Genomic DNA, 26,619 nt, shown 5'->3' on the forward strand with positions numbered 1-26,619 from the left:
CTCCCTGGCTGTCTTCACATTTTCGTTGACACCTTTTCCCAAAACTTTTCTTGGTTCAACTTCTGACTTCAAATAAGTATCAAATAGAGATACTCTACTCACATGCTTACAAAACACACGCAACAATAGCCTTGGCTCCAGTTGCCACCCCCCCTAAAAAAGAAAACATTTGAGCTTTTCAAGGCATTTTGATTTTTCATTTTTAAGTGTTTCATTAAGTATTTAAGATTTCAAATAAACTATCAACAAAGTATGATAATTATTGTCATAATGTGTTTATAAGATCAAAATTTAATATACTAGTAGATTATTAAGTCACATACAATATATTGTACAAATATATGAGGCTTTGAAAAAGTATAGTGGGAATTATTTATCCGAGGTCGGACTGGCAATTACTATATAATCTAAACCCAAATCCACAGATTTTTCAGGTTGTCAGTAAGTAAGTTTAGCGAGAGCTTGTATTTTGTTTTACTTATTCACTTGCGCAAATAATGGTACGGATCTCGATCCTGTCAAGACATGGAGCACCTGCAGTTCAACGTTGAGAGAACATATCGAGCATGAGCAAGCGCAGTTCTCCCCATGAAAGTATATAAAAAAAATAAACGGAGCTATTTGCAGCGATGTGTTTTCCTATTGAAATTATACTTTGTCACATGATCACGAATTGACCAATCGTTTATTTAGAATACTCATGAATATTCATATATATAAAAGAAGATATAGAAGACAATTTGTTCCAGTAGTATGATATCAAATGTAATTTATATTTTCATGATCAAACCACAAAAAGAATGTCCATGATGTCACATTTAAGAAACATCTTGAGGGTTTCAATTGAAAAAAGAACAGATGATATTCATCATCCTAGTTCACTTTTCAACATGGTCTGATACTATTTGATCTACATGTATATGGTCAGATGAACTTCGTATGCATCATATTTTAATTTGAAAAAGTGCTGAATATTAAACCAGCTTGATATCACACTAAATGAGAATTAATAAAGTGGGTATTAGACCTTGTGTATTGTTGACCAGACATCAATTACTAGACCAAATGGATTTAGCCCATGTGATATTAGACCATCTGAGAAAAATAGACTAAATCCTGTAGACCAAGTGAATTTAAACCATTTTTTCCTGGTTGTTCCATGGTTCAAGACAATCAAGTTTAATATAACAATTCACTTCAATCGTGATCTCTTGGGAACCAGTCATGCTTTAGAAAATCCTAATAGAGATTTTCAATGACTTCTATTCCTTACATTGCAAGCTACAAATTGAAACTGTGGAGCGATAAGTTGTGATTTCTCATTTGGTCTCTTATAATATGATATCATCCCTATTTGCTATTATTTGATTTTAACTTCAATTACTTCTCGTCCTCACCCAGATATAGTGCTAAGCTATTGCATCATCTCAAGGCGAGAAATAAAGTTATATTTCATTTTTTTGTAGGTGAACTTTATCCCGCCAAAGCCATCGGGACTTTGATTATAAAACTAACCGAGATGACTCAGCATTACATGTATTTCTTTATATTAGTCATGTACCTGAATATTTTCTTATGGCTCTCTCTGGAGAAAAGATATGGGGAGCATTTCATGAAACAATGCATCAGTGATTGTCAGTGCCTATTGTTATAAGCTACTGCAAATCCTTGCATCTGATTGGCTGACAGCAAATTAGTCCGTGAATATTACTGACTAAACTTTTCATGAAATGCTCCCCAGATAATCATATTACTTCAGCTCACTTGCGGCCTCCTGATCATGCCCATAAAATTTATCAGTATTATCAAATATTGTCCATGATTTTTTCCTCAAAAGGTTCACATGATCTATTTCTCATCCAGATGTCCATACACTTTCCTCAGTTTCTCCTTCTTGCCTCGCTTTTGCTTCTTCCAGGGTTTGCCCAGGTAGCCAACCCCAGGCACGCCTCCAGCCACGCCCCCGGACACACCTCCAACCACACCCACCCTCGGGGCCGATGCCTTGGTGTGTGCAACTTGGGGTTTTGCAAAGAAGCTTTCGTCCACTTTCTTGGCAGCAGACTTCTTGACCTGTCAAGAAAACAAAGGAGAATCTGTATGAAGGATCATATCATATAATGGATAACCAATCTTGTAGAGTGAGCATTTACTGACGAAGTAGGCAATGAAATAAAAAGAATGTACGTGGAAATTAAATGAGAGCACCAAGTTCCCCCTCCCCCTTTGAAAGACATAAATTCATACAGTATGTTTGTGATTTAAATGAATTAATAATTTGTAAAAATTCTACTTCTAATTCCACAAAATATCATTATTGTCACCAGCATCATCATGATCATCATTACATTACCGTTATCATTATCACCATCATGATTCATGATTCATCATCACCATAACCATGATCATGGTGATTGTGATGATGACAATCGTGATGACTATTTATAGAAGTCATATCATTGCCACTGTTATCATCATCACCACTGCCATCATCATCATCATGATCATGATCATCATCATCATCATCATCAAAATCATCATCATAATTATCTTCATCATCATCATCACGCATAAAAAAAAAATCGCAATGAGAATGTTACCGTTTGTCCTCCTGCAGTGATCATTGGTTTGTTGGCCGATTTCTTGGGTCGTGACCCTGCTTTGACCTCGCCGACCTCCAAGGATGGATAGTGCATTGACCCAAACTCTTCAGGGCTTAGTCCAGGAGGAGGAATGCTGTATAAAATCTTGCCCTGGAAAATTAAAGAGAACAGGATAGGTCAGGGTATCTTAGAAGCAGATATGAACCAGCAGCCATAATAGCACCATCTCACGTCCTCAACCACTCAAATCTGGCCAGGTTCCTAACCCAGAATTCAACATTCTAAGAAGTGTAGTCTTGTAGTACAGGCCCACTTGAATGATAATATACAATGCACTATTGGCTCAACAACACACGATAGGTGATCAATTGCTTCATGGCTAGGTCCAATCAAGATTAATGCTAAAAGTGTGTTTAGTTCACAACACTGACCAGAAACCAATCAGAAGTGTTCTTTTCATTTGCAAACCTTTATGTTAGAGGGCCCCGAGTTACATTTTGTGAATACTACACAATGGCCATCAATTCATTATTTTCAGTGTCACTTACATTGACATAGTCTTTTAGAACGATTCTAGCAGATCTGAAGCTGTCAGGGACTCCCTTCTGCGTCATGAAACCACGCACATCTGAAAAATGAAACAGAGTTTGAAAATCAACACAAGCGCATGCCATGTGGGAAAGTGTGTGATTACTGCTAAGGAAAAGAGGGGACTCCTTTCTGTGCCATGGAGCCACGCACGTCTGAAAAATCAAAACAAATTTCAAAATTCACCATGGTGTTGTGCATATGTCAAATGAATGTCTATGTGTATAATACCATGATACTGTCAAAATCGAAACTCTTGCCTACACCTTTGCTTCGTAGCCTCTTCCTTCTTTTTCCTCCTCCCCTCATCATAGGCCTCCTCATCTCACTCCTCACTTTCTCCATTTCTTTCTACTTCTCTTCCTCCACCTTCTCTTTTTCCTCCTCGTTCTCTTCTCTCCCCCCTCTTCTTTCTTCTTTTCATACTCTTTTCCTCCCTCTCCCCCTCCTTCCTCTTAGTTTCCTTCCCCCGTTTACTATACTTACAAGCATGAGCATTCAGAAGCTCTAGAGCCGTTGGTGGTCTATCTTGATCTTCCCCTTCTCCTGGCTCAATCAGATTTATTCCATAGGTCAGTTCTAAAACATCTCTCGGCACTCGCTGGCACATGTGCATTAATTAGGTCAAGGAATCATGTGAAATAATGAACAAAGATTGCAATACGTTTCCTTCAGCAAAAAATGAACCCACATTTTGCTGCACTCAACCCAGGTGAGGTGAATTGGTACCCAGTAGGAGGAAATTCTTTGAATGCTTGAGTGCCTGCTGGCAGAACAGTTTTCAGAACTGAAGTAGTGACCCTGGAAAATATATGTTATTATTAATTTCATATATAACCATATTTAGAATAGGAATTACTCATTTACTGTGATGAACACAGGGTATAAATCAATCTTATTTCTGCAGATTAAAAAAAATATATATTTTTGAGCAAAGCACATATAATTCCACACGACCCCTTTCCTTCATACTCTAGCTACTTCTAAAAAAAACAATCAAATCTTTATGCCACATGCTTTTAAAAAAGACAAATAATGCTTATTTGTTTCATGTTTTATTAGCTAGCTTCTTTTCCTTGACCTTCAATACATTTTGGAATAGATTTGCTCCTCCTCCTTTTCTCCTCTTAATTCTCCTTCCTCCTTCTATTTCATCTCTCTCCACCTTCTTTACTATCTTTAAATTTCTCACCTTCCTTCTTCATTATCATAATCATACTAATACATTCTCATAAATCAGGCAAAAAAATTATTATTTCATTTTCGGGGGCTACTTTTCACTAACGATTGCCTAAATCCGCAACATTGGATAAGCTTTACCATTGCAGTGAATGGGTTTTTTTTTTTGGGGGGGGGGGGCTCTTTCGTGCATTTTGGAGGATGAAATCATTTGAGCACCCATGTAATATTTTTCCCTGCAATGAAATGAATATAAAAGGATATCAGAGAGACCGGTGGAGTGAAGTCCCTCATCTGATCGATTGGTAGAATACCGTTGAGATACATATCAGCTTTGGTAGACACAAAAGATGGCATCACCAGTCCAGGGCAGTCACACAGGCACAGTGTTGGCTCTACGAACAATGTCTGAACAGGTATAGAAAAGAACATTAAAACAGTCACAAATCTGAAAATAAAATGGTGCACCCCATAGAATGCCTTCATGATGCACTCAATAAAATAAGCGATGATTTTTTTTTTTTTTTTGGGGGGGGTCAAACTATCCAATAGACGAAATGCCCTTCACTGTGACGACCCTTTTTCTGAATTTTTTTGCTTGTCAAATTTGTTGGACAAATTCCAACCCCTAAAAGTTGGTCTCTAAATCTGCGCCTGCAGGTGTTCAAACAACCATTTTTCTTTGCTTTCACTTGTCGTTATTACTCAGATAATTCCTTACCTGAAAGTGTTTTGTTCTTCCTGGAGTTGCAGAGACTGGTACCTTCTTCTCCCTGAGTAGAGCGTTGATGGTAGAACTCTTACCAACGTTAGGGTATCCAACCTGTAACAGAGAGACAATGATGATAATAATAATTGTACATTCATATTGCACAATTTCTATATGTATATACTCAACTGCACATTACAATTCTTAAAAGGTGAAATAGTAACAAGATACGTAAACAAAAAGTATGATTAAGTTACAATTACAGGAAAAAGGGAAGCCTACTCTCTACAATCTACATAACAAAAAGTGACTTATTTATTGAAACTCTCTTGAAAAAGTTATTTCAGTTTTGAAAAAGGTAACAGATGATGCGTTTCTTATTGCATGATTCTAAAATGTTCTGATGGCAATGACCTTTACTTCCTGGGTCAAATCAACTGATCTGTAATACACTGTGCATGGGCTTTCAACAAAATAAGGGAAATTCTCCTACATCCACTCCTTTCTATTTATTCCTAAATTGAAAATTGAAATCAAAGTGGGGTATCAAATATTTTTTTTTGTCAGTCATTAAAACAAGTGTCTTTCAAAGCACAAATGTGAACTGCTAAAAGGGATTATAATAAAAATAGTTACATATACATAGTGCTTAAAACTTGGAGTTTCTGAGCGCTTTACATTGTAATTATCATTACCCCGATCATCAGATTCTGGCATACCCACAAACAATGCATACCCTTTCTCCACTCCCTGGGGAGTATTCCAACAAGAGTTCCAAGACTCAGTTGCTAGGCTTTTGCATTCTACTGGGTACCCATTTAACACCTGGTAGGAGTGGCAAAGTGTGAAATGACATACATACATGTATAAAAGGTTGATACTTTTAGTTAACTGTCCCCTAATAACCTTGAATTGTGAAAAGAAACATATGGTGACTATCAACCTACCATGCCCATGGTCAGAATCTCGGCATTGACCTTTGACCTTCCCATGTGAACCTCACGGAAGAACCCAAGAAGCTCCTCCCCCGTCAACAGGTGTGATAAATTCTGAATCTCTCCTTCAGGAGGAGATGGTGCACAAGATGTCTCCATTGCAACACCATCTCCTGCTCCTCCTGATGCAACATGGGTAGTCCTTGAAAGGTTATCACCATGAGAGTCGACAACATCATCGACATCATCGTCCATATCATCATCGCATCTTGGTGATGAGAGTGCATCCATGTCAGTTCTTGAAGGCACCGCATTTGATTCATTGCACAAAGAATCACCCCCTGTCCTCAAGTCCTGTTCATTTGTCTGAATGCTCCTTGTTGCTTCGGTTGTGTGGAGCATGGCTCCAGAAATCTGTCCTTGATCTGCTATTGAGTTCCAAGACTCGTTCGTATTCGAGGGATCTCCTGCCTTATCCGTTGATGATACGACCATTCCTTCCATGCTACTGGGCAGATAATTATCAGGGGAAAGCCGTTGTGCTCCATCTTCTTCTTCTTCAGCATCATCATCATCATCTTCCTCCTCCTCTTCATCCTCTGAGTCATCATCATTCTCATCATCAGCCATTGCTGGTTCACCTTCTTTTCCTTCCTGTTTTTTGAGATAAAAAATAAAAAATTGTTTAAGCATAAAATTCAACAAGATTTGTGAAGAAATGTTACAGAAGACAGAACACATACATTGTATAGAAGCATGATGGTGTGGTGGTTTTGCCTTTTTTCTCTTACACAAAGGGTTGTTGGTTCAAATCCTCCAGCAAGAATTGGGACCAGATAGAAAGTTATGCCTAGAAACTAAGGGTGCATAAAACCTTTCTGCTACTAACAGCTAGGGCCGTCCTCACAGATAAATTGTTTCTGCTCACATGCGTGAATGAGGAATTATTCTAAGTAATTTTAGATGAAAGAGGAGATTCTAAGCTTTACATCGGTAGGTCATGTGTCAATTGTATTTATGATTAAGTTATGATAAATCATCGCTAAATCTCGGTTTCGTTTTTTGTGGGACGCACTGTATAATCACATTACCAAAAAAAGAAATCTTTATATTTCTCTTGCATCAGTTTCAAAATGTTTTACTTACCTTTTCTTCTATTCTTTCTGTCTCTCTGACCGCAGACCAGAAAGCTACCCGGATACCCTGTTGGGAGAAATACTTGCCCCACTTTTCTCTCTGTGCTTGAGTCAATAGGTCTGCTTTGCTGATCAAGATTATATTCTCCTTATCGCTACTGACTTCTTTCACATATTTCTCCTGTAAAATGAAATGAATAAATTAAATTTTGCATGATTACATGTACATTTCTTGTTTTGTCTACTTTTAAATTAACCCTTATTTATTTTAATATACCTTTAACAGTAGCACAAAGATGGTCCACTGGCAATGCAAAGGGTTACTTGTCAAATGCCTTTACATCCATAATTTAAAAAAAAATAACAGGTGAAACAACTGGGCCGACCAATTTTGTGTAGTCCCTTAGATACATTTTTTTGTGCAGTACAAAAGACTCTCATTAGAATATGATTAATCTATTATCATTTTTGTGATTCAAATGCCTTACACTGAATATTAGCACGGCAATCAAAAAGAAAACCTTTCACAATCACTCTTAGTTCTCTCCACAATTTCGAATACAGGGCCACAAAACATGAAAGTTGTGATTAATCGCTTACTTGTAATAGCCAATCACATTCAAATTGCATGCACGGTTTGTATATCTAGGGAGTGTTTCATGAAGCAATTTTTACTGACAAATTAGCTCTGAGCCAATCAGATGCAAGGATTTCAGTAGCTTATAACAATCCCCAGTTTCCCTCTAAGATGGACGGGCTAGTGTAAACCATGACATCTTACCAAGTCAAGACAGCGGAAGAGAAGAGGATTCCTGGCATCCACAATCTGGACGATCACATCACTCCTCTCGATCACTCTCCATAGCTGCCTCCAAAAATCAAGATTTCTTTCAAACGGTGTCAGGACAATATGATCCTTCTCCTGCAGTCTGAAAGAAGAAAGATAAATTCAACTTTTAAAAGGGTTAGATTCCCGATCCCACCAATATTATTTTCCTCCATAATAAAATAATGCATCTTGAAATTTCTATCCCATTCTATACTTTCCAAATCTTTAGATTACTCAAAACTTAGTCAATACAGGCTTTAAAATTTATTAAATAATATGGACATTTGTAATGCGCTGGTAACAAACATGAAAACATGCTCATGGCGCAGTATGGAAAAGAAATGGAAAGTAAAGAGGGGGAAGAATTTGTTTACTTAAATAACCATGTTTTTAGTGAATCTGTTAGTTAAAGTTGAATTAAGAAGACGATTCCAAATATTGAGATTTTTCAAAATAGTGAATTTGAACGATTTATCCCTACCCATTTTCCCTGAGTTCGCTCCTGCAATGCCTACCGAGACGGGTGTTCTTTGAGTGTGACGTCACCGGGGGGTATTCGGTCCCGGTGTAGTAAACAAGGCAGTGCTGTTTTGTGTACTATGCACGTACTCCTTCATATGGAATAACTGCAGTTGAAGTTGTATCTGCGAGCCATAGAACTTGCAAAGAGGAAATGATTAAAATATTTGTGGCCGTACTATTATTCCAAATATGTGAATTCCCTCAGAATGATACCATAGACCCTAAAGGAATAATTTCAAGGTGAATAATATGAAATTTGATCGAGATCTTCTCACCAGTCGATAACGTAGCAGACGTGTTATTATGACATATTTATCCGCGTGTGACGCGGCTCTTGCAAAAAAACACAGTTGGTTGCGGAATTGCTTTGTGCCGACCGGCCGCCCGCTCCGGCGCAGCTAGCTGTCGAGCTACCGTACCGTTCTTGTTGTCTTCAACCATAGAGATGTATACTAATTACTATATATCTTTCTGTCTTCAACTCACTTCCGAATTGCGTTTGTATGTGTGACGGTGACCCCTAGCGTAATTAAATATAGAAAACAACTCAGAAGGCCGAGAAAGAATACTATACGTTTGGTTCAAGATTGTTCTGTGGAATGAGCTATGAGTGGAAATGATCCAGAGGATATAAAAGTGGAGTCAAAGACAAAAGAAAAGAAGAAAAAACGCCAGGGGATCGCTGCACGGCCATGAACTAAGTCGACATACCAGACCATAACAGTACACTCAATGCCTGGGTGTTAATGTGTGTACTAGTATTATGCGTTCAGCGCGCGCGCGCTGAGCTAGCCGCCGGAATTACTTTCCAGCTACTCACTTGATTGAACATCGTGATAAAATAAATGAGAAATAGTGAAAATATCATTCAATAACTCACTGTTTGCTATCTTACATCATGATTGAAGAGTTCATGGTGGTTATTCATACTGTTTTTTATACAGGGAAAGTAAAGATTTGTACATATCAGTCCTATTTGTTTGATTTGAGTTGCTTTGAAAAAAAATTGTAAAATATCTTTCTCTCTCTGCATAGCATTTCTGTATGACATTCAGGCACCTCTTATACTAAATTCCCCCCGGTGACGTCACACTCCGAGTGACTTTTCTGTACACTCGTCTCTCGGGCTCTGACAGGTGGCTAATTTCATAGACTTTCAAAGCAAAATATCGAGAAGGCAGAGGATTATTGTGACATGCTATGTGTTTGAACAACTTATATATACTATATATTGTATGTAGAACCTATATTTATGGAAACTCACCCCCTTCTTAATTCAACTTTAAGGGATAGAAAGCCAACAGGATGTCTGTCCTGGGCCCCGTCTTACAAAGAGTTACGATTGATCCGATCAATCGTAACTCTATGGAAATCCATCAGTGTCATAATATTTTCTACGAAAATTTGCACAATGTCCTTTGTATGCAAAGAGAAGCACAGTGGATTTTCAAGAAAACATTTGAATGCAAAAATATACATCATAGCTAGAAAATACTTTGAACAAACATGCATAACAGATGTTGACGTTGCTGGCTGTCCATAGTTTTGATCAATCGTAACTATTTGTAAGACGGTGCCCAGGTCAGCTGCATAAAGATTAAGCTTCCTATCTCACAGTACATTCACTGCATGATAAAAACTTGTTTCAGTTAAGGGATTGATGACTTACAATGAGAGTTCTCTCCTCCATTCCAAGAACGCTTCTTTCTCCATCTGGTTGAGTTGCTCTGCCGATGTCGTGGAATCCCATTTTGGTCTGAAATTAGAGAATAGATTTAGCTTTCAGTCACATTGTGATAAAAATATTCAGGTATCACTTGAATAGCATAAGTCATTTTAATGACATTATGTCATACCTATATGATTCCAAATTAAGACTGTATATATAGTGGTCGCATTGGGGAGAGCTTTGAATAATTCAAAGCTTTCATTGATGATTTTTTTTAAAATTACATATTCCTTACCGATTTTTGATACTATAGATAAAGAGCTTTGTATGCTAGAATCATAATAATAATAATAAAGGTATATTTACCCAGGGTAGCCACTTCAGTTCCGAAAACTGTTCTCCCAGCGAGCCCTGCTATTATTACCCGGCTAAGCTAGGCTACCTGTTCGGTGCACACAGCTTTTTGAGGAAATACTTCCTGCCGGTGTATTCATGAGAGTCACATAACTTTATGAAGCTCAATTAATGCCCTGATCCCCTCTGTCTCTCTCTTCCCCTCTTTGTCTACCAGTCTGTCAGTGTCAGTCTATCTCTAACTCTGTCTTTTCCTGTCTGCCTCCCCCTATCTACCTATCTATCTATCTATCTATCTATCTATATATCTATCTACTGTATCTATCTATCTGTCTGTCTGTCTGTCTGTCCATCTGTCCGTCCATCGGTCCGTCCATCTATCTATCTATCTATCTATCTACAGTGTATCTTCTCTTCATTTTCCGTCCCTCTCTATCTCTCTCTTTCCGTGTCTGTTTTTTGGTCTCTCCCACTCTCTGTCACACTCTCTCTCTCTCTCTTTCTCTATATCTGTACCTCCTAGGAATCTGTAGAAAAGCAAGGTTCTCTCTCTGGGCTTTGCTGATCTCAATACTCTCTGTTGCCGATGGTAAACCTGTGTGCTGGCCTGGATCAATTACCTTCACATTCAGCCTCTCTATAAATCAAAGGTCAAAGAAATACATTGAATAGAAACAGCGAATGGAATACAAGGGTGAAATGGAATTTCACCCTCATGACAACTAAAATCACCCCATAAAAAGTTACAAAATTGAATGCTTTGGGGCACGAAGCTTTTACTAAGTTGTCCAAGTTTTGCCAAAAATTTTTTTTCAAGAACATTGAAAAAATAATATTCTACATACAGCAGAATATGATTTTACTGCATAATTTCTCATTGAGAAAAGGTAGTCCTTGAAATACGCAAAATAATAGCCCCCTAAAATTCAGCAATCGCCCTAATGAGCTGAAAATCCCCCAAATAAAAATTATTTCCTACCCTGAATGGAACTATATATATATACCATTCTATTATTTTCCCCCCATTTTTGTTTTATTCAGCCATTAAAAAGCTTCTTGCATGTCTTTTCTACGATTATTCTCCATTCATATCATGAATTACCTTCAATCAAGTCAGAGTTGCTGTAGGATTCTTCCATTCATTCTTTATAATCTACAGTAGATCATTGTCTAGATGAAAGAACCTATTTCAAACCGGATTAAAGTTTTGGGATGACTTATTGACAACATGTCCCACCACCATCACTCACAGCAGATACATGTAATACAGTATAATGTACTCAATGGGTGATTTCAAGTCTGGTGTTGGCGTTGGTGTTGGAATTTTATTGCTTCCCCTATCTCCAAAACCTATTCTGAGTTTGTAAAACTGATCCAGATTACACTATTGACATCTGAACATCTGACTTTTCAGGACCATCTTCATTTTATGTTTGGTGTTATACTTGTGTTAAAAAATGACCTAACACCAACACCAAAAGGTCAACACTGAACTTGAAATCACCCAATGACCCGTATTCTGAACTCCAGTTCATCTTAACTGATGGTAAAGTCTTTGCTAAAATTATGGGAAGCTATGAGTATCAATAATTGGTTTAAACTGTAATGGAAGAGTGGAAAACACTCTGTCCCTCTGACAGAATGTTAAATGGAGGTCCCATGTAGATGAGAGTCACCACCTTTGCATGTTAAGAACCCATTCCACCATTCGTATAAGAGTAGGGGGAAACCCCGGTGTTGTGGTCCACCTGCACTCCCCCAATCAGTCATATCGGGAGATGAGACCTGATGGTCGTAGTGATTCAGTTCGCTTTTGGCCTACAAGGTACAGGTGACACCAAACAAAAATAATAAACATAATAAACATGATGATGATGATGATGATGATGATGATGATGATGATGGTGATGATGACGATGATGTTGATGATGGTGATGATGATGGTGATGATGATCATGATAGTGGTGATGATGATGAAGATGATAGTGATAATGGTGATGATGGTGATGATGATGGTGATGATGATGAAGATGATAGTGATAATGGTGATGATGGTGATGATGATGGTGATGATGATGATGATGAGGATGATAGTGATAATGGTGATGATGATGGTGATGATGGTGATGATGATGGTGATGATGATGAAGATGATAGTGATAATGGTGATGATGGTGATGATGATGGTGATGATGATGGTGATGATGATGAAGATGATAGTGATAATGGTGATGATGATGGTGATGATGGTGATGATGATGAAGATGATGATGGTGATGATGGTGATGATGATGGTGATGATGATGGTGATGATGATGGTGATGATGATGATGATAATGATGATGATGATGATGGTGGTGATGGTGATGATGGTGATGACGATGCATCCCTGGGATCCTTGAATAGTTACCTGCTGTGAATTCTGTTCCAGCAAGCTCTGCGGTCTCCAAGAAATCCTCTAGATTGCTCTGCTCCGTGACAGATCTCAGATTAATCCTGTTCCAGTCATACCCGTCGTTAAGCTCACTTGTGTGAAGCTGAACAATCAAACAAGGCAAAGATGAGAAATGAAATTGATAGAATTAGAAAGTAATGAACAGGATTCATTGATCCTTTTTTCATAATCCTTATCTAATTGGCGGCCAACCTTCACATGTTAGCAGTTGCAGGTACCTTGGTACATGAAGTCCATTCCTTTGGCTTTGCCGGTTTGTTTGTCGGTTTCCTAAATATTGCAGATTTTTTAATTTTAACTTATGATTTTTTGGCAAGTCAGTTTCACTTCCTCTTACCCATAAGGTCAAATAGTAATTGTATAGTTGCAAAATAAAAAGATCTTTTTGCTGAACCTCAATATCATAAGTTGTTTGCTGATTTTGATTATACCGAGAATGGTCAGGGAATAACCAAGTTCACACATCTGCTCTGGCTTTAAAAAAAAACACTTTTCCTTGACTTGTTTTTATATCTTAGCCTTTGAGTGGCGATTTCTTTTGAACTAATCAGTTTTGGTGATATAGGTATCATTCATCATTGATAAAGAACATTAAATGATCTGTTTAGTAAAGTACACGTCACCATAATCATAAAGAGGATGATCTGAAATTTCTAATTTCAGACAGACACTAACTACCATTGGAATAAAAATCTAGATCTTCCCTAAAATAATATTGGCTTACCTTTAGAATCCATTGTCATGTGATATAATGTATTGTGTGTGGGACTGATGCCTTGTTCTAACGTACAGTTAACATCGATATCCATGCTCATATAATAGATTATGACGTTGGATTGTAAAGTTAATCCATGATATTGCCACCAGTGTTTGTTAAATATACGGGAAGAGTTTCTTTTGCGACAGCCACCCAAAATTGAAAATGAAAATATGGAGAAAGTTCAAAATAATATATCTACATGTAGCCCTAATATAGAACATATATGATGGGAGAGTGGAAATAAATACCAAAATATGGTTATATTCCTTCAAATTTTTTAGCCGAATCGAGTGCGTGTAATTGTCCAGAGGCATAGGTTTAGTTAGTCAGTAAAGAGTCTGAAAGCCTAGACTAGTCGAAGTATCGGCTTATGATCGTGAGAAAACCCCTTCCAGTATCAGCGCTTCTTGCTAGCATAGCAGGAAGAATCTTAACTGCAGATATATTGACGAGAGTTCAAGTCCCAGCTAAGGTAAGAAACACTAAAAAAAATGATAGAGAAACAATAAGTGAATAAACCGGAAGTCTATACAATCTTTTGTTATTTTTGGGTGGCTGTCGCAAGAGGAACTCTTTCCAAATATATTTGTCTGTTTTCACTTCTAACTTAAGAACATGTGATATTCCATGTCAAACAGAAGTAGGACCATAGATTGAGATCTGATGCAAATGCGAAACGATCCGATCTATAGTCCTATCATGAATATTCATGATTTAAGCCGAGATTTCCGCACATGCGCAATTTGCCTTTGCGATGTTTGGAATCAGCAGTGAATTAATACGTGTGAGGAAACCGATACTGGCTCTAAATCACCAATTTTGAGACTGATAGAAGCGTGGAAAAGAAGCGAAACTTTGTGAAATATAAGATGGGTTGTTTTAATTGTAAGGTCATTTTGTTGCATGAGTTTTATATTCCCCCCCCATATAGTGACACCTTTGTCACTCGGACTAGCAGAGCGAGTTTTGTACCTTGATGTTTGAGTAGGTGTAGCGTAGTGAAGCGGTTCTGAAGTGGAGTGGAGCCTACACAAACATCGCTTGAGGTATCTTGACCCCACTTGCTCACTGCAAAGATATTTTGGGGGCTGAGTTTGGCAAAAGCACATTACCATTTACTAAACACATTTTCCAGGTTTATTTATCAGGGGGCAACTGGGCGGGATGCTCCATAATGCATCCCCCCCTTGCAACCACTTTCAATTTGTATGCCATGGGCAATGCCCTATTTTGATGGGATGTAGATTGTAAAATAAACTATTTCTCAAAAATACAGGACTAACAATAACTCAACTAATACATGTTTAAGCTCTTTAAGCTCCTATTCTAAGCTCCCTTTTCTTCCTCTTTTTATATCTTTATTCTATCAGGGGGTAGTTATTTTCACAGCCATGACTCATTACGACTCCCCCTTGTATACTTCCCTGCACTTTTATTACATTTAATTTTCTCTCTCGCTTTCTCTCCTATAGAGGTGGATTTATTGTCATATTTACAAGAAGATCTGTAGGTCTACCAAGTCCATAAAGATGCCCTTCTGTGGATAGGCTATACCTAGCCATCAATGTTATCAGCGGTTATACATAAACTTTGAAACGTAGAAATAAGATGCTAAGTGTTAATCTAAAAACTTTATTTGTTTTTAATGAACACAGTGATCACATGATTAATAATGCTTTCACAACTGATACTGATTGAAAGATTAACGCAAAAGATCTTGAATTGAACAAGACTTCATCATTCATACTCATTGTGCTTTTTATGGCATATTATATAGGCCATACAATTATGGTATTGATTATGCTAATCCATAAATATTATAAATGATTGGTTTCAAAATAAATGTTTCATTAATGATTACGACATCTCATCGATGTAAAAATATATATTCTGCTGAAATAGGTAAGTATAAGATACAGAATAGATCAAGAATAAAAATAAGGGCTGCAGTGAAAAGGAAAAAAAAAATGTTGTCAATGTCTACTGAAATGATGCATGATAATGATATAACAAGATTACTTTTATTTGGTTGTCTTAACTTTCTTTCTTTTAAAAAAATTAATGACAATCAATGATCACTTTAACAATTTTAAAATCTCATTGTCGGACATGATTAATGTCTTTGTGTTAATGTAATTAATGCACATAAGTAATTTATTCAAGCTGATGAAACCAATTAAAAGTGCTTTTATCACCCATGGGTTAATTTCATCTTGCGTGCGAAGGAATATCAGACATATGCACGCGACACATGCAAATAGAAGTTATAGAACTATATCATGGGCTTTTGCCCAAATAAAACACACATTTGGATTTCACATTCTGCTATGACACTTACCGAACCATTTAGATCCTCTGGTGACTTCTCTTTGAAGATTCCTTTAAAAAAATGTATTTTTTCTTGATCTTCAGTGAAGATTTCATGGAGATGCCCTTCAATCAGCGACGATATCAATTTTTGGCCTAAAGAGGGCACGCGATTTATATTCATATCACAGACACGACAAGGGAAAGACTAGGCACCTACACTATTTTACACGCAAATCGACGCAAGGCATTACGCGAGATCTGTGAAGTGTCCAATCTTTTTATTGTATAGACTTTGGTAGACCATAGTATTATTGACGTTCGTTAAAGCTTGTACTGCTGGTTTCGTTCCAGGTACGTACATTTTTTCATTTTTTTTTAATTAGTCATCGTTTTAAATTATTTGCAAAAAAGTGTTATCATCGCCAATAATAATCCTGAATTATGTTTTTGAAGGCATTTCATTTATTAGTGCCCATAATTAGTCAAGTAATCATAAGAATTTCGCATTCAAAGAATTTAGACAGTTATGAAATTACCGAGGAGCTGAGTCAAGGTTGTGAAATTTATTAGCGCCACCAACGGGCTTCCTTGTACATGTATTTCCGTAGAAGAGACATGCGAAGTCACTTTCCACGAAATTCCAGGCCGAGGTAAGCGAATTTGCTCTTTTTTGTATTAAATTTTATATTATTATTGTATTGCTACTTACCGGAAAGAGCCCCAGTGAGTAGCGAGAAGGAGTGTTGGCAAATATTACTTCTGCAATGAAGCGATGTTTGCCGACTACTTAGAAATCCAGGGTCAAACGCGGTCCGGTGTACGAGGTTAGTAACCTCGTACTAGTGTGAGTGTGCTTTTATGAACAATTTGTATGATTTGTTTTTTATTTTTTTAAATCTTTATTATTCTTTATTCATTAAAACACATATTTATTTATTTAAGTTGATATATAATCAATAAAAATTGCTTAAGATCTTTTTCAATTTTATATATTTATTCATTTATTTTTGTATTTACTATCATTTCTTAATTTTTATTTACTTTCTAATTCATTTACTGTATAGTTTCTGTCATCAACAGGCAAATTGTATTGCGCCATCTGGTGTTCGAATTCTGGCATGCAGCGTATGACTATGAATTCTAGTAGGTATGTGACAAAAAAAATGAAAATCATCAAATACGAATAAATTTGGTATCACTTGAAAGCTCTTAAAAAGACCTTTAAAATGATACCAAGAACTTTAATTTTCATCAAGAAATTATAACGTTATTCCAGTTTAAGTCACGCATATTCATCCAAATTTGTGGTCATTGTCTTAATGTAAAGTCAATGGAGTACAGAACTGATTTTTGTGACCATTTTGTGACCATTTTGAACCCAAGTCTTCAACAGGCTCTAACTTCTTTATTTTGAGCCCTATGAAGTAATTTAGGTATCAATGGAAAGGTGAGAGAAGGCTCAATTGATGTGTATCAATTCATCTTGTAATTTCTTCTAATTAATTCTAATTAATTATGCAAATAACACAAAATCACAATTACTCGCCTCTTTTTTTGCCAAATGAAGGTGATTATGATAGATAATTCATATAATTTAGTTGGCATCAAAACAGCATCATGTAGATAATTTCCTAAATGAATTTGTCTAAAGTATTGTTTTTGTAATTTCTAATGTATTTCTTTGTTTTTCTGATATAAATTACAAGCTCTTTTTCAACTTAGTATTGTAATTTTGTATATGTGTATGTACGGGGGTCCTTTTTTACATATAAAAGAAATTCTTTTGTACTTTGTATGACCAAAATAAAAATATGTGTGCTTTTTTCTGATGTGTTTGATTGTTTCACCAATTCCTTATGTATTCTATTGTTTCAACAATTTGTTATACATGTATAATATGTAGCTTTTGATTTGAGAGACAATGGACATGTGATTACATTTTTTTAGAAGGAATGAGCAGCTGAGTGTAAAATATGTATGTAGAATTGTATGCAATTTATTTCAAGTATCAAGAAGGACGAAAATTAAGTTTTAATATATTCTATCAGTTGTCAATTTCTTATATTTGTATACATACATTGTATTACAAAGGCCCTGTTTGAGCTCTCTTTTTAAAGAAAAATAAATAAATTCAAATTATTAGTCGAAGCCAAAAGAAAAGGAAAAGAGTGGTCTATTTCTTTCAAAACAAAACAAAAAACAACCAGGAAAAATATATAACAAAGCTCTAAACAACAACAAAACAGACATCAAAGCTCCAAACAAGCACTAAAAACAAGAGAAACAAAAGTGACACAAAAACTTGTACCAATCCCATCCCCATTTTCCAATTCAAAACACAACCCCCACCTGCACCCCTAAAAAAAGAAAAGTGAATAAAAAAATAAATAGTACAATTAATAATAAAGAAAACATAAATACAGGACTTAGACCCATCTGGAAATGAAATATTCTTTCCTCTGAGTTTTCATGTATTTTCTTACAAGAGTGAAAAAAATTACAACAACAAAAAAATAAACAACATCTAGTTCGTGCATTTTAATAAAAAAATCAACATTTAAGATATTCTCCTTTCAAAAGCAAATCCAGTCTCCAAATAATAGAATATGACAAAAACAAATGAAAAAATAAACAATACAATAATTTAAAAAAGAAACTTAAAAAAATATATAAAAAAGAAACTAAAAAATAAACATAATTTTTGCATTTTAATTAAAAAGTCAACATTTATGATATTCCCCTTTCAAAAGCAAATCCAGTCTCAAAATAATGAAACATGATTGAAAAGTTTCAAAATATATTTTTTTTCTACAAAAGAAAAAAAAGAAACACTATAGATTTTGCATTTTAATTTAATAAGTCAACATTAATATTCCACTTCCAAAAGAATCCAGTTTCCAAATGATATTAAAACATAATTGAACAATCAAAGTAAAACATGTTGACTCTATAACCTTAGGAGGAAAGAATGTTTTTGTGACAAAATGTATATATTTAAATCACTATCAGAATAACAATCTACGGTATAATGACAGACATTTTCAGAAAAAGGCACAATATTATCAAGTAAACAATTTAGATCTAGTTCAATCCAGCATGAACGACTCACTATCGACTGCTCCCGTCACCAAGCCCTCCGCATCGGGTACTGGTAGCTCGACTGCCGAAAGACCGACGGGAGCCCACCGCATCAGGCAGCTCGACTGCAGAGAGACTGGCTGTGACAAGGGTAGCTCGCTCCTCTTATAATATCTGGACTGCTCCACGAGAGAATCTTTTAATTTTACTTTTTTTGACTTTTGAATATATTCTATAACAATTCATATACATAATTGGATCGTACTTTTACTAACCATAAAAAAATTTCGATCATTTGCGCATCCAAAATTTTGATGAACTTTCAAGCATCCACACTTTACAGGCGAGTATCCACATTGAAACTTATATGTACAGAAAGAGCACATTTTCAACTGTCTGTATAAAGGCACGAGATTGCATTAACTATGTGCGCATGCGCATGAAACCCCATTTTCGATGAGCCGCCCAGACAGAGGCGATGCCACTTGCAGCAAAGCCCGTGCGAAAACCGTGCAGCCAAAACCAGCGCTCGCGATGCGCCTGTATTCGCACATACCTAATTCTAGGGTAAGGCTCGAAGGCGAAGCCTTCGGCATTCGTCTAACCGAAACTTTCCCCAGAAAATCCAAACCGAACCGCACCTACGGAAAGCTTAGAATTTCGGCTACATTGCAAGCCCAAGAATGTAAGCCAGAAACACCGTAAATACATATTATGCGACCTTTGAAATTACTGAAAAGGTGTAGACATGGTCATGGTAGAGAGTCTACGAGTTTTAGCGAGTATAACTAAGGACTAAGGAGTAAGGTACTCAGCTCACAATTAAATGAACATGTGGGACTACAGTCTTACAGAGCAATTACGGTACTTCTGTCCTGATTGGACTTACTTACCCAAGAATCGTTAACTATACTCGATTTAGAACTCTTCGATCTGTCTTTTAAGATACCCTTTCCAAGACTTGACGTTGCCCCTTTCTTTCTCCCCATCTCGATCGCATTCAATGACTACAAGGATTTTTTGGAAACTTCTGGACTTGTCCACGGCACGAGTTTGTGATTGAGGAGCGGTGTCGTAATAATACGTTGCGAAAATGCGACCAATAAGGAGGAGGATAGCGACTATTGATCAATACCACCGATCAGCGATGGTGTCAGTAAAAAGTTTACGGTCGATCTAATTTTCTCCTTCAAGTTTTCCTTCTCCTCTTTGATCTTTCTTCTCCGATCTATCTTCTCACTGGCGTAAATCCGGGGGGGGGGGTGGGGGGATATATCCCCCACTTTTCGAGGAGGGGGGATGGCCTGTACAAACATCCCCCCACTTTTTACGAAAGAAATGAAGAAAAAAAATCACAAGAGAAAATTGTTTTATTGGTGAAAATTCTTCCCGCTTAAATAAAACAATATTATTGAATCATAAAATGTCAAAAAATGTAGTTTACGCGCGTATTCGCATTCCGATCATGCGTGGTGTATGTTCAGTTTTACCGCGCGAGGCTGTTGTAATGAGTTTGATGTAATGCATGTATGTTAGTTTGACTTCATAATAATAATAATTACACCGTATCATATTGTAATTATTAATATTATCATTATTAGTTTTATTAATACTGTTATTATCATATTATAAGAATCATTGTTATTATTGTTATTATTTATAGGATTATTATTACTCTCTATCACTATTATTCTTTTAACTATCATAATTATAATTTTTGTTTTATCATAGGCCCTACTTATTATTATTATCATTATTATTATTATTATCATTATCATTATACTTATATAACCATAAACCTTAACTTGTCTTATGCAATCAACAGCGCTTTGTATCCTCTGGAAAAAGCGCTATATAAATCCAATTATTATTATTATTATTATTATCATTATTATTATTATTATTTTTATTATTATTATTAATGTTATCATCATTACATAATAATAATTATTATTATTATCATTATTATGAATAGGGAATAGTATTATCCCCTTGTTTTGTTTATTGTCCTTTGGTTCTTTCACTGTTGTTATTTTACTATTATTTCACTTTATCGATGAGATTATCCAGCAGTATTATCATGGTGATTATCATGACGTGTTTTGTTTTTTGCCAAAGAATGTACAGATATACCTATTATTAAAGCACCGCTGTCTGAAAGTAGGAAGTTACATATCGAGTTCATGACTCTCCTTTGATTAATAGTGAAGAATGATGCATCATTTGAACTTAGTGATTTGTAAATGTTGATGACATGTGTATATGTGCGTGAGAGAGAGAGAGAGAGAGAAATATGGGTGATGGGTGTGTGGATATCCGTTAGCTTGAAGTGGATTATTTATTCATGTATTCATTTTGAATGTAATCTCTAATAAAACCATTAAACCATCATGGGGTAAAAAAAATTAATATTGGAGGGGTATTTGCCATATGGACATAATCAATGACAATTTCTTGCATATCTAAAAACATGATTGCAAAAAAAAAGCCAAAATATTTCAATCATCCCCCTATCCATCAACACGGATTTACGCCAGTGCATCTTCTCCAGACTATCCAAGCAAAAATTTGACTTGAATAAAATCAATAAAGAGAGGAAAATCAGACAAAGATGCCGCTAAAATATAATTGAAATTTCATCTAAAATAAGAAAGTTATGACATTTTATAGACATAATTTCACGTACAGAACAGATATGATTTACCGGTATACGCACAATAATATATAAGCCAATGCAAATAATGAAGACGCAATCCACTCCATATTTATTTTGTATTTTATTATAAAAATGGGAAATATTGTATTTCCCTCATTTTAATTTGAGACAAACTGTGTATTCCCGTGATATGCTGTATATGATTGAACTATGAATTAATCAGGGCCGTAGCCTGCAGGGGGGGGGGGGTTCCTGGTTTCCGCGGAACCCCGCCACTTGCCAACAACCCAAAAAAAAAGGAGCAAAGAAAAAGGAGAAAAATTAAAGGAGAGGAGGAAAGGTGTACAAAAAATATTTAAAAATCCCGTTGTCGACAGCTATAGTCAATTTAAACGGATCATCATTATTATGCTCACGATTAGATTTTTTGTAGCTTTGTTTCAGCAAGATATGCCATTATGCAATCTAGGCGGAGGCTACAGTAATTGATTTTGCTGTTATGCTGAACGCAAGCCTACGTCTGATCTACGAATTGTGGATGCTATCAAAGGCTTCAAAGCATCCACAATTCGTAGTCTTTGCTATCGAGAGGGTTGATTTAGAGAATGGCACAGAGTAAAGTAAATAATGCCTGACTTATTTTAGCCCACCCCCCCCCCCCCCCTTATATAGCTGTACTATGTATATACATTCAATTCTTTTTCCAGGCAATGTTGCCCATTTTGTTGAGGGTAATAGAATCCCACGAACATTATGTTTTATCTTTACATAATTATTTGCAAACAGCTATTTTACCCTTTTTCCTCCTTCTCCCCCCCCCCCCCAATTTTTTTTGTAGCAACTGTCACAAAAATACAGGTTACCACTAGCCTTGAGTATGTCAGACCGTCACGCGTGAACACACCCTTATACACTCAACGCAAAACACATGCACCCCTCCTAGCACCTTGCACGCACCGAGCACTCCCAATCGTACTGCAAACCAAAATGTACCTCATTTGGATGACATATTTAATGATGAAGTATTTGCCCCCCGGAGCAAATATTACACTGCTAAAGAATTTATTTCAGCTTTTAATACTAAAAATCGAAACGATAAACCAAATCACTTTAGCTTAATGCACATAAACTTTCGAAGCTTACAAAAGAACTTTGAAACTTTCAGTGAATTCTTAAATATATTGAATAAATTTCCATTCTCTATTATAGGTATGACCGAGACGTGGTTACACTCAACAACCCCTCCCATATTCGAAATTGACAATTATACATTTAACCATATAGATCGTAAACAAGGTAAGGGAGGTGGGGTCGCTTTTTATATTCACAATGATATGCATTATAAAACAAGGGACGATATTCAACTTGACGGGTTAGAAACTTTATTCATAGAAATTATCGATGATAAACATAAAAATAAAATAGTCGGTGTAATATATAGGCCACCAAACAGCGTTGTTGATATATTCCTAGATAGATTAGAATTATGTCTCGAAACTGTATCTCGTGAAAATAAGGACATCTACATCATGGGCGATTTTAATATAGATCTCTCAATACCTTATACTGCCCTCGGCCAACACATGATCACTTTGATGTCATCATTTTCTTTTAAACCTCTCATTGATAAACCTACGAGGATAACAAATGCGACACATACAATTATTGACAATATTTTTACAAATGTATTTAATACCAATAATAATGGAATAATATATTATGATATCTCTGATCATTTACCTATTTTCACGATATGTTCAAGCACCTATCGCTTACATAAACAATGCAACACAGAACACACTACTCGACGAAAAGAGACCAAGCGCAACATAGATTCCCTAAAAACAGATCTGTTTACAGAAACATGGCAAGATGTTTTTCAAGAACAGGATGTTAACAATTCATATGAAATATTCATAAACAAACTTCTTCATTATTACAACAAAAACGTACCTTTGACAAAAATAACTTCAAACAAAAAGAAGAATAAACAACCATGGATCACTCAAGGAATAATTAAATCTATATTTACTCGCAATAGATTGTATAAGATATCACTTAAATCACCTACAATAGAACATCAAAATAAATACAAAAAATATCGTAATAAATTAACATCTGTAATCCGTTTAGCACGAAAATCTTACTTCTCAGACAAAATTGAAAACAATAAAGACAATAACAAAACTTTATGGCATACAATAAATGACATTCTAGGTAAGAAAAAAGATGATCGAGACAATGATGAATTTTTAGAAAATGGTGACCACATCAGAGACCCCAGTGTTATTGCAAACGCATTCAATTCATTTTTTACTAATGTTGGTCCAAACCTAGCTTCGAAAATTGTTACCAATGACCATGATTTTTCACAATATTTAGATAACCATAACGAACACTCCTTATTTTTCAACCCTACAACTATTCAGGAAATGTTAGAAATTGTTCGATCCTTAAAACCCAGCAAATCCAGTGGCCATGATGGGATAAGTGTATATCTACTTAAACAAATAATTTTTTTCCTGGCTTCTCCACTTGTACATATTTTCAATCTGTCTCTCTCTCAATGTGTTTTTCCTGAATCGCTAAAACTTGCCAAAATTATTCCAATATATAAAAAAGATGACCCATGTCGGATTGTAAACTACCGCCCTATTTCACTGTTACCAAGCATTTCCAAAATACTTGAAAAAATTGTTTACAATCGTTTATACTCATTTTTGGACACTAACAAATTATTAATCCCCAATCAATATGGTTTCAGAAAAAACCATTCAACCGATTATGCAATTTTACAATTATATGATAAAATACCTGATTCACTTTCAAAAAAGGAGCACACTATTGGGGTTTTTATGGATTTATCGAAGGCGTTCGACAGCGGCGTAACAGGGGTCGGTGGCCAGGGGGGGCAAGAGCCAAAAATTTCCCGGTCATATCATGGAACAGGCAATGGCGTCATAAGGCAAAAATTTTGAGGGGCGATATGGCGTATCGGGCAAATATATATATATATATATATATATAAGCGAGCGAGCAAAATTTTTTGACATTTTTATTGCAAAAATCCAATTTTGTGATAGATTTTGACATAATGTTAAAAAGATGATATCATATTCACCCTCCTCTCTTTCCTTTTTTCTCTCTTTTTTTGTACGCCACGGTGAACAGGATTTTTGTTATGCTTTTTGTGAGCATCAGGGCGAAGCTTTATATGCTCGAGGGGGCCGAGTATGGCGCTTCTGGCAAGAAGTAGCTAAATATAGGTCCCGAGCGAGCGAAGCGAGCGAGAAAAAAAATCACCTTTTCATGAGAATCTATAACATGAAGATAGATTTTAACGTGATATTCAGAAAAATATAATAATCTTTCCTTTCTTTCCTTATTTTTTTTGTTTGGTTGTAGAATTTTGGGGGGCCATGGTCCAAACTCATCCATATAACAGTGCTTTATGGGTGGGGTCCAGGGCAGAGCCCCGGAACCTCTTGATATCAAAGCCATTTTAAACCTTACAGATGGCCACTTATTTTAATCAAATTGCGTGTATATTTATATAGCTTTAACACAACACATAAATTAAATGCAGTTGTGTATCGTAATCATCCAAATATTGTGAGGGGCACACCATAGCAAACGTGGGAAATTTTGTAAAAAGTCGCCAGCGAGCGAAGCGAGCTAGAAAAATAAAATGGCCTGTTAAAATGAAATGCTAATTATGTGATAGATATTTACATCATTATAGCAAATATCATGTCATTTTTTTTCATTCATCTCATTTCGCTGCCTCCTTTATTTTCTTTTATTTCCCCTTGGCTGTGGAACCACCCCCGGTACGCCAGTGCTTCAACGTAAAGCCTATTGCAGGAAGGGTCCATATAGGAGCCCGTTATAGAACCCATTAAAGGTTACAGATGAAGAGCCTCCACTGCACGGGGTCTTGACTCTTGGACAGAGCCTTTGGAGATTAAGCAAGTTTATAGACTTTCATACGACATTATGCTTATATACCATCCATTTTTCTTCCCGCTCGGCTCTCAATCCTCGGCAGCCCGGTAGTAGTAGTTATCTTGTCCCTATTCTTTATTTTCCAATTTAGATTTTGGCTAATTCCATTCTACCTTTTATTTCCCGCTTTTGTTTGCCTTTTTGTCATCTTTAATTTATTTCCCTGTCATACTAATCATGCTAATGTATTTGTATATCGGGGCGAATAGTTCTTTCTCACTTGTTCTTTTTTCCTTCCTTTTCCCGTTATCTTTCCGTTTTCCCTTTTTTTATGTTTTTTCTTAGTTTTCTTTTCCTTTCCCTTTCCCCTTTTTTCTTCCCTTTCCCTTTCTTCCCACCCTTTTTTTATTTTTCCCGTTTTTAATTTTCCCGGTGAGCTCCGCCAGGGGGGGGGGGGGCAGCTTGCCCCCCTGCCCCCCCCCCCCCGCCTGTTACGCCACTGGCGTTCGATACAATGGACCATCGCATATTACTGAGTAAACTAAAGACATATGGAATCAGAGGGATCGTACTATCTTGTTTAAAGATTATTTAGCTAATAGACGCCAATATGTTAATTTTAAATCCAAATCATCTAATATATGCCCCGTAATATGTGGAGTACCACAGGGTTCAATCCTGGGACCTTTATTATTTTTAATATATATGAATGAAATTGTGAACACATCACCCTTACTTACATATGTTTTATTTGCAGATGACACCAACATATTTTATTCACACCACAACTTAAACATACTTGTTGCAACTCTCAATCAAGAATTAAAGAAATTATCAATATGGTTTAAATCAAACAAACTTTCACTTAACATAGATAAAACAAATTTCATG

General features: G+C 36.1%; 1 protein-coding gene across 1 annotated transcript; it reads right to left on the minus strand.

Annotated features, from left to right (window-relative positions):
* Window positions 1-270: 270 nt before the first annotated feature.
* Window positions 271-20,224, minus strand: LOC129275918 (large subunit GTPase 1 homolog). The gene is made up of 13 exons (XM_064109804.1): window positions 20,021-20,224; window positions 12,935-13,061; window positions 11,041-11,161; window positions 10,171-10,257; window positions 7,932-8,079; window positions 7,161-7,331; window positions 6,027-6,668; window positions 5,092-5,193; window positions 4,635-4,778; window positions 3,678-3,801; window positions 3,152-3,231; window positions 2,601-2,753; window positions 271-2,073 (listed from the first exon to the last, which is right to left on the minus strand). Exons 1-13 carry the CDS (start codon window positions 20,114-20,116, stop codon window positions 1,849-1,851), a joined length of 2,220 nt encoding a protein of 739 aa, XP_063965874.1. The 5' UTR covers window positions 20,117-20,224; the 3' UTR covers window positions 271-1,848.
* Between the last annotated feature and the right edge of the window lie 6,395 nt (window positions 20,225-26,619).

Source organism: Lytechinus pictus, chromosome 14, assembly GCF_037042905.1.
Source record: "Lytechinus pictus isolate F3 Inbred chromosome 14, Lp3.0, whole genome shotgun sequence".
NCBI lineage: Eukaryota > Metazoa > Echinodermata > Echinoidea > Temnopleuroida > Toxopneustidae > Lytechinus > Lytechinus pictus.